Source organism: Photinus pyralis, unplaced genomic scaffold, assembly GCF_008802855.1.
Source record: "Photinus pyralis isolate 1611_PpyrPB1 unplaced genomic scaffold, Ppyr1.3 Ppyr1.4_LG1, whole genome shotgun sequence".
NCBI classification, from domain to species: Eukaryota; Metazoa; Arthropoda; class Insecta; order Coleoptera; family Lampyridae; genus Photinus; species Photinus pyralis.
The window spans coordinates 19,257,329-19,266,391 of record NW_022170249.1 but is presented as its reverse complement, the minus strand read 5'-3'; the positions used below and the strand labels follow the sequence as shown (position 1 = coordinate 19,266,391).

General features: G+C 35.8%; 2 protein-coding genes and 2 long non-coding RNA genes across 4 annotated transcripts; 1 reads left to right on the top strand and 3 right to left on the bottom strand.

Moving 5' to 3' along the window:
• Positions 1-76: 76 nt before the first annotated feature.
• LOC116160056 lies at positions 77-1,249 on the top strand. Its single transcript, XR_004143122.1, has 2 exons — positions 77-305; positions 369-1,249. It is a non-coding gene; the product is annotated as an uncharacterized LOC116160056 (long non-coding RNA).
• A 196-nt stretch (positions 1,250-1,445) lies between these two features.
• On the bottom strand, positions 1,446-2,463 carry LOC116160055. Its single transcript, XR_004143121.1, has 3 exons — positions 2,270-2,463; positions 2,031-2,151; positions 1,446-1,983 (listed from the first exon to the last, which is right to left on the bottom strand). It is a non-coding gene; the product is annotated as an uncharacterized LOC116160055 (long non-coding RNA).
• Positions 2,464-2,468: 5 nt separating this feature from the next.
• Positions 2,469-4,238, bottom strand: LOC116160053. The gene is made up of 3 exons (XM_031473185.1): positions 4,102-4,238; positions 3,909-4,052; positions 2,469-3,856 (listed from the first exon to the last, which is right to left on the bottom strand). Exon 3 carries the CDS (start codon positions 3,502-3,504, stop codon positions 2,689-2,691), a length of 816 nt encoding a protein of 271 aa, XP_031329045.1. The 5' UTR covers positions 3,505-3,856; positions 3,909-4,052; positions 4,102-4,238; the 3' UTR covers positions 2,469-2,688.
• A 1,858-nt stretch (positions 4,239-6,096) lies between these two features.
• On the bottom strand, positions 6,097-7,446 carry LOC116179871. The gene is made up of 4 exons (XM_031499757.1): positions 7,126-7,446; positions 6,694-7,069; positions 6,528-6,643; positions 6,097-6,272 (listed from the first exon to the last, which is right to left on the bottom strand). Exons 1-4 carry the CDS (start codon positions 7,259-7,261, stop codon positions 6,097-6,099), a joined length of 804 nt encoding a protein of 267 aa, XP_031355617.1. The 5' UTR covers positions 7,262-7,446.
• Between the last annotated feature and the right edge of the window lie 1,617 nt (positions 7,447-9,063).

Genomic DNA, 9,063 nt, shown 5'->3' with positions numbered 1-9,063 from the left:
TGCTTTGCATAAGGTTTTTTTATAATAATATGTGATATAAGTGCAGGTAACTCAACATTTTATTTTAGGTTAATTTAAACGAAGAAGTTGTAGCAAGTGGCAATTTAGTAACAGCATATCTGTGCTGTTTTGCTGTATGCAAATAACAATATTCGTAAAATCGAGAGAAAAACTGATACAGTATCCTAATGGAAAGAGCCAATCTCATCTATTGAAACAACGCAGTTTCCGTGTTGGAATTGTTTCCGAAAGTGCAATGTGATGTGGTGCCACGAACAGAGGATGAGATTGAAAGCACTAAACAGGTAAGATTAATTTCCACACAATTTTTAAATTCTATTTAAATAAGCAATGTATGAAACACTTAGCCCCATGCAGATAGGTGGTAGTCCTCAAACTTTCTGCACTCCAGTTAGCAAGTACCAATGGAAGTGCAACATATTTGTCGTGACGATCTGTCAAAGCTAATTTGCTGCTGCCGTTGTTGTTGGTAGTTCATACTTGTGGAGCCGGGCCAATTTTGCGGTGATTGTCCGATGAGATACGATTTGAAACTGTCAACCTTTAAATTAACAAACGTCAATTAATACCTATTAATCTAGAAATGCCAACAAAATTATCAAGTGCCCATACTAGTGGATGTCATGGTAATCACATTTGTCAATTTTGGCGTTCGCGATGGAAAATAGCAGTAATTATTATTTGCGTGCTTGTTCCGACACGCCGGTAATCGCGCGATTCTCAAGAGGACCTTATTTACATGAAAATGTTTCAAATCGTTCAGACAGAACCGCGCAGGATTAACGCTGTGTCTGGAGAAAGCGTAATGAATTCATAAGGTCTTATGAAATCCAAAGTGGACATGGTAAATCTGCCATAATGACAACGTCGTAGATTACAGAAATAAAGTATCCATTTGGTCATAGAATACTAGATGAATTAAGAATGAGCAAAAATTCATATTTGATGGTAGTTCAAATGTGAAAAGGTCACACCATGCTTTTCATTAAATACAAGAACTTGTTCTTATGATGAAAAGATCTTTGTCATGTGGACTCCTAAATTGCGATAGATGTAAGAATGGAGAACAATTCAAATTTAATATGTTTGTAACCTTTTAGGTAAATTATTAAAACAGTTAGTATTGTATTGTTATCTGTTAGTTTTCTTAGTAAGTGATTTTAGTTTTTAATTAAATATGTATTGATATTTACACATATGGAAAATGAAATAAAACTATTTGTACATCTTCCTTAATTTTAATTCATTTAATCAGTGGCCAATGGTAAACATTTTTTTAATTCTCATATTGAAAATCTAGTGGTGCACAAGTTTGAACAATACAGTGGAATGCTCTCTCAAATGAGGCATGACGCCACTTTGTCTAATGTAATGATCCTGGAAATAAATCACTCTCAAAAGTTGTTGCTGCACTGCTTGTAATCAGAAGATAAAGCTTTTTTAAAGGAATGCGGAATTGCACCTTCAATTTCCGTGCAATCCAACACAATTCTGCCATTTGTGATGTCTTTGAAGCATGTCGATATAAAAAGATAATTTTTCTCTCTATTACTCATATTACTCATAAGGCCCGCGTACAACATTACAAGTAGCACATATAAATGTGACGATAATGTTTTGCATTTTCATGTTACCTACTCACTGTAAATCTAAAACACTTAAAATATTTTAAATTTAATCGAAACTTCATCAACGTACATAATAGATTATTCTGGTGGTATGATTTCCACAGCCCAGCTACACTAAAAAGTGAGCCCCACTAATATCTTGGAACAATAGTTTTTTTTCACACTGTTGTAGTTGTAGGGTTTCATTTAAATTAGTATTTTCTTCTTTGAAAAAGTACAACTCGGTTTTTTCAAGTGTTCGAGATTTTAGCAGAAATGTTGAAGTGAAAGGACCTGCTTCCATGGTTCCCGGTTCTTCGTTACATTTCTTACTGGTCAAACTTTTTTGGTTTTTCTGAAAATACACTTTCAAATTTCAGAAAAATGTTTATTAATACACACCTTTTCCACGTTTCTGGATAAAGAAATTTCCACGTGCCCTCTTTATTCCATGGGAATAATATGGTAGTGGTGACCCAACATTTTGTTACCATCACTCTACTTCGGATCTCGATTGGCTCTACTACAATTAATATTGTCCAAGGTGAGTAGAGTAATAAACTTTTGTAGAGAAGAGTATTTATTACTTTCTGAACTATCATTTGGCGTACAAATAGGGCTTTGGGTTTCAAAGATCTTACCTGCACATCTTCCACTTGTAAAATTGTTTATTTTCTGCTGGAAATCGGAACAACTGCACGTTTCCCGTCTTGAATCATGTGGACATCCACAACAGTAACACTAAAAAGGGAAATCGGAAACATAACGCCATTGCAAAACGCGCACTAAAAATGAATTTGTGTTTTGTCCATATATATAAGAGAAATATATGGTTTTGTCGTGAATGAATTGTTTTATTTCCATCAGCTGTTTATTTGGCAGCCCTGTCGTGACGTCATCACCAACACTTTCCAATCAATTACGTCACTGAAACATCTCGGGGCCTCGGCACCGAATAAAAGTCAAGTACTCTGTGATCTCGGTGCCTTTTGACAACTGGCGCATCTATTTGTCGGTGCCCGCACAAGCCTCATATAAATTGATCAAGTTGCGTCTCTTATTACTTTTCACTCAACGCTTCTTTCAGGATCGCGTGGTGTGGAATGTAATAAATTAATTCCCCTTCATCAATATCGCTTCGGTGGTCAATCGATTTGACCAATTCCATATGGCCTAAATTGTGATATTCCGTCATAAAATCCGAATAATTCTTTTTCAACACGACATCTGTAGCCAATCGCCATTCTAGGCTTAAGAACCTTTTTAATGCTGTTGCCCCACTCTCTCCCAACTCGCACCCCTTAAGGGGGAGCTGCACGATGAACCTACCGTCGACGTCCCTACTCGAAGTGTTAATAAAGTTGACTTCACATTCTTCGTTCTCACTTGCGTATTCGCGGGGTATTTCGAAATTCTCAACCTCCCAGAATTTTTGCAACTGACCTAGTAGCTTCACGTCTCGAACACAAGTATTGCAATTACGCTTTTGAACGAAATCCTCGTGCGTAATTTTTCCCGTAACGAGCCAACCCAATTGAGATTCTCTTAAGATAGGTTTATTTTTCCCCAACTCGAGTTTACGCGATAATAATATGTCATAAAATACTTCCGCTCCGATTAATATGTCCACCCTTCCCGGCACATTAAAATCCACATCTGCCAAGTTAATATCGGCCGGAATTTGGAAATTAATTTTGTCAAATCGTACAGATGGTATGGTGGCTGTAATTTCATTAATAATCAAAAATTTTAATGTTCTACTAAAGTCATTGTACATAGAACCAATCGTTACTTGGGCTTGGTTGTGAATATTACTGACCGTATGACCTATTCCAGACACCGACACGTTTGTTCTTTGTTGCTTTAATCCTAACATTCGGTAAACACCCTTACCAATGAAGTTACTATCTGACCCCGAATCAAGCAAAGCCCTTAGTGGAATATATTTTCCTTGAGAGTTTCGTACTTTTAAACTATATCAGTAGTTAGGAAAACGTGGGCGTTGCGTGTATTACAATGCGCATTTAGCCTTTCTTCAATATCGTTCAATAGCACCTATGGTTTTCGGAAATCCACTACATTCCTCAAATCCACACATTATTGTGATTGCTCGTTCACGACTGGGCCATTGAATAAATAAATTCGATTTTGTATACAAAGCTTTAGTGACTCTACGCACAGCTCTCAGAGCAGTGGCTTTGCCCACATTAAATCGGTCGCATACAGACCTGTAAATAGACTGTTAGATTGTGAAACACAGGTCGGTTTTTAATTTTCCACCTGTATGAGTCCACAGTTGCAATTTTCCACAGAGCTATCATTAATTGCTGCTGTGATGGAATGGCCGGATTACCTTTCAATGTCTGCCGCGATAAATCTTGGCCTATAGTTTCAAGAATAAATTCAAAAGTAACTCTTGACATTCTGAAAATGTATCTGCATCACATTTACAGTTAGTGCATCATTCACTAACCTAACATTGCTCTTGAATTCATGGTCTAGGTACCGGTCAACAAGATTGGAGTAATCCAGTATACGTGGACGCAGTTGACGTGCCCCTCTCTCGTTTAAAACTGCAGCCCACTCATCATCCGAGCTAGAATCACTTTCTGACGAATAGTTTGTTCTTCTGTACAATAAATTACACAGAACCGCCTCCATATGAATGGTTGACACACACCACACTACACTATTTAAACAATGACTTCAGATATGCATGGTAGATACCTTCTAATGCAAATGTGCAAGGCATTGATTTTTGATTTGTCCATGCGAGGAGTACATAACCATGTGGCGTGTATCACAAGAAGTAATTTCTTAAGACTTTTCCATTTTTTGAATCTGCAAAGAGGTTATGTATGTCATAACAACAGACTTGCAGATGTGTTCCACACTGAAGGCGGGTCCCCATGTGCGTAAAATTTAGGCGTAAACGTATCGGCGTAATTACGCGCGTTTTGGCGTACACGTTCCAATTGAAGCGAGTTTATGTTACGCTCGTTACGCTGCAAAAAACATAAACAAAAGGACTTTAACCTAACATATTTGAATTTTTATGATAAAAAATGGAAAATATCAACTGTAGAATACTTTTGTGTTCAATTGAGGCACTAGTTATTAAAATGAACCGTTGTTATTCAGTGCAAAAGTATTCCTTACAACAACAAGTTATAAAGCTTTACAAATTGTATAAATTAGTTCAGAAATATCATAAAACCAATAAGAGAATGTGGGTAAGAGATGTATTTAAGGAAGAACAGCGACTATTACAAGGTACCAGTAGTAATTTGATTATGGAAATGCGAAGGACAGATAGAAACAAATTTTTCAATTTTTTACGAATGGCTCCAGAAACATTTGACCTGTTGCTGTCAATAGTAGGGCCCTATGTACAAAAAAAATTGTTAATAAGAGAACCCATACCTGCAAAAGTACGACTGGAGATAACATTAAGATATTTAGCATCCGGGGATAGTATGACTTCATTGTCCTACAATTTCCGAGTCGGTAAACAAAGTGTTTCTAGAATTATATTTGAAACTTGTAATGCAATTTGGGAAGGTTTGAAGAACAAAGTATTTTATGATCCTACAGACACCTATTGGAAAACAATAGCTCAAACTTTTGAAGAGAAATGGAATTTCAAACATTGCATTGGAGCTATAGATGGTAAGCATGTTAACATACAGGTATAATAAATTTAGCACAATAACAATATCTAAGCAATTACTTGTATAAATTTGGATATAGAAATTGCAATTAATTGTTGCAGGCACTTCCCAAATCTGGCTCAGCCTATTACAACTACAAGGGCACACATTCTATTAATTTGCTTGCCATTGCTGATGCAGACTACAAGTTTATAATGGTAGATATTGGAGCTCCTGGTAGGATGAGTGACAGCGGAATATTTCGTGATAGTCGACTAGGCATGGGATTTGAACAAACTAACTTCCATTTACCACCACCAGAAGATAATTTGCCATATGTAATAGTTGGTGATGAGGCATTTCCTCTTACCAACTATTTAATGCGCCCATATCCAAGAAGAGGAGACCTAGATTTGCGTAAAAAAGTTTTTAATTATAGACTAAGTAGGGCTAGAAGAATTGTTGAGAATGCTTTTGGTATTCTAGTTTCTAAGTGGCGAGTTTTTCGTAAACCGATAATAGCTAGTGAAGATACAGTTAGAAAAATTGTACAAGCTTGTGTCTGTTTGCATAACTTTCTACTAATGCAAATCGCTGAGTCACAAAATTATTCAAGATGTGAGGAAACAAATGAATCAGTCACTACTGATGGGTTATCAAATATTACAAGAACTGGAACAAATACCTTTAGCAGACGTGCAGCACAATATAGAGAATTGTTTGCTGATTACTTTTGTAATGCAGTGGCAGAAGGCATTGAATAATGAATACTAATTATAAAAATACAACTATATTTTATTATTGGTTATCGCCCAAATTCACTTCAGTCTCATACACAAGTTGTATAATTTTAATCTTCGCTCTCTGTAGGGCAACTTTCGCAGACTTTCACCGAGACGCAGTAGAAATCCATCCACACCATCTAGTTTAATTGGGGCGGATACCGCTTCCAAAATTTCTTTTTCTAGATCTTTCGAATGGTCAGTTTTTCTTCCTAAAAATAAAAAAAGTACTCGAAATTATTTGTTTATTCAAGATTCTAACTACAAGAACCTTACTGTTTTTGATCTTTATAGATGTGAAATCATATGGATTACATTTAATTTTATGAATTTTATATTTCTAGTATTTCGATGACTTGATTTGAATAAAAAAATGAATTTATTATTTTTTATTGAATTCACAGGGCTACTTCTAACTATAATATTTATATTTATATGAGTGAAATGAAAATAAACACAAATCTTACTCTTTGGTATCGGACGAATGCTTTCCCTAGAAATGTCAGGAGATGTCATCGGGCTTGGGGTTGGAGTGATTCCATTTGGACCTGCGATGGCAATGTCTGGGACTGAACAGACAGTCCTATAAAAGCAATCATAAGTATTGTATTCTACTTCAGCACATTTTCGTACCTTTGAGTGCTAGTAGTGTCATCATTAAGGAAGGTCATTAGCGCATAGTGCCTAAATCCCGGATCAACTTTTTGCAAAGCACCAGAACCACTTGGAATGTATTGTGTTACTTTTTTCCTTGCTCTAATATAGCAGTCCCTCAAGTACTTCCATTTTTTCTGGAGGTCTTCTATTGTATACTTTCCTCCAAAAAGATTGAATACCTCCATCCAAAGGGCATTCTTTTTTCCTACTGTCCGTTCTGACAAAGGAAGAGTGATATTGTACAGAGCTGGACGATCCTGCACATATGTTATAAGAAGCTCCTCAAATGACTCTGTTGGGGCATCTTTCGTGACGGAACTGGACCCTACCACTGTACTTGTTCCTTTTTCCACTGGAATAAAAAATACTGTATAAAGAAATTTGGTTACATATCTATTATTAATTTACCAATAGTCAAAACCTTTTTGTTGTCTTCTACTAAATCATGTTCACCTTCCACGAATATATTTAGGAGACAGTCATGTTCGAGCAAGTTCTCACAGAATGAATTGAGAAAAAACCCGCAATATCCACACTTGTACATCTAGTAAAACAAAAAGTAGTATTAAGAAATGGATGCACCTCAACATTGTTGCAAAAAAAAAAGCAAGTAGATAAAGTTTTGTACGTAATTTAGATTATAAACTATTATTATAGTACACGCCTCGCCTGATACACGACTAGCATGTGCTATAATAATCGTTGTTATGATAAATAATTATTAATAAACGCTTACCTGATCCATAACACTGGGGAACAGTAATTTTGCGGTATGGCAGATCGAAGTCAATTTTGTATCAGACTAGTGTGCTGAATACTGGAAAAATATCAGATTTGTAAAATTGGCTCCAGTTTTTGAGATAAAAACTATTAACTATTTAAATCAAAAATTTTAATAAAAATACCAATTTGCACTGAAAAAATACTTTTATTAAGTTGATCTTTAGGAATGAAACAAAAACAAATATATCTATGCAGTTCACTGACGAAAGTTCAAAAAAATCACAAAAAACTTTTTCTGTAGGCTTTTCTGCCATGGTTCTGATCAAGACAATCCCTTACTAAGGTCCAGCAGTAGTCTGCCATCATGTGGCGGTCCCATCGACCTTGGTATCTTTCTTCCATGACCCTAATGTCCTAGTGGAACCGTTCTCCTTGTTCCTCGTTTTAATCGCCCACATTATCCGGGAATCTATCTAAATGACAATGCAAAAAGTGCACTTTAATGCTCATATTAGCTCCTAATTTGTTAAAATTTTGAAGCATTTTAGTGACTAGTTTTGCATAGTCTGGAGCTTTATGATTCCCTAAGAAATTTTTGATTACTAAAACAAAGCTTAACCATGCCTCAGATTCAATTTGTGTCATATAGTTCACGAATTCAGTATCTTTTATAAGTGTTCGGATTTGGGGTCCATCGAAGATGCCCGCTTTCAACTTTTACATACTTAGAGCTGGAAATGTTTTACACACATACTTAAAACAGTCACCCGTCTTATCAAGGGCTTTGATGAACTGTTTCATTAGCCCGAGCTTGATGTGAAGTGGTGGAAAAAGGATAATTTTTGGGTTTAGCATTGGTTTAGAATCACATTTGATTTTCCTACCTCCATATTGACGAACTGATAATTTCGGTCTAATAGCTGATCAATGAAATATTTACTACTAAATCCATGAATAGATAACCAAACTTAGATGGAAATATTCAAATAAATACAACTTTAGAAGGGTAGTTTAAAATTTTGCATTGATTTATTACGTTTCGTTTATCCCAAGAACCAGAATCAATCCAAAAAAACTAAATGCATATAGTGTATATCAAATACCAGTGTTTATAAAATTCATTAATAAAATTAGTGCCGCAGACATTTTTATTTTTTTTGTTCCGCTGTGTAATCGTTCATCACTTGAACATAAATAAACAAAAATGCTATTTACGTTTAACTACAAAAAAAAGATGAAAAAAAACTCCAAAAATATAACCTAAAACACCGTAGTTACGCGGTTACGTTACGCAAAAAAGTAGAAAGCAAGTCAACTTTGTGGCGTATCCGAAGCGCAAATTTTGGCAGCATAACAAATATGGCGACGCGTAATGATATGTTCACGAAAGCCAATCATATCGCTGAACGCCATACGCTTACGCGAAGATTGCGCACATGGGGACCCGCCTTGACTCCCTGTACTGCGCAAACGCAAGCGCGCTTAAATTTGAATTTGCTTTAACGCGCTCGAATTAGTAAAGCCTTCCGTCATCACTGTGAATTCTAGTTACATTATCGCTCCAACTTGAAAGCAACCGTCATGATCCTTTACAGCATAATATGGAATAAACAACAAGAATTG

Bases quoted from the DNA above. Each gene is read 5' to 3' on its own strand.
- LOC116179871 (XM_031499757.1), bottom strand. From the start codon at position 7,261: ATGTACAAGTGTGGATATTGCGGGTTTTTTCTCAATTCATTCTGTGAG. The intron at 7,070-7,125 runs GTAAATTAATAA...TTTTTATTCCAG, and splicing joins CAAAAAGGTTTTGACTATTG to TGGAAAAAGGAACAAGTACA. The intron at 6,644-6,693 runs GTACGAAAATGT...TTGCTTTTATAG, and splicing joins GACACTACTAGCACTCAAAG to GACTGTCTGTTCAGTCCCAG.
- LOC116160053 (XM_031473185.1), bottom strand. From the start codon at position 3,504: ATGTTAGGATTAAAGCAACAAAGAACAAACGTGTCGGTGTCTGGAATA.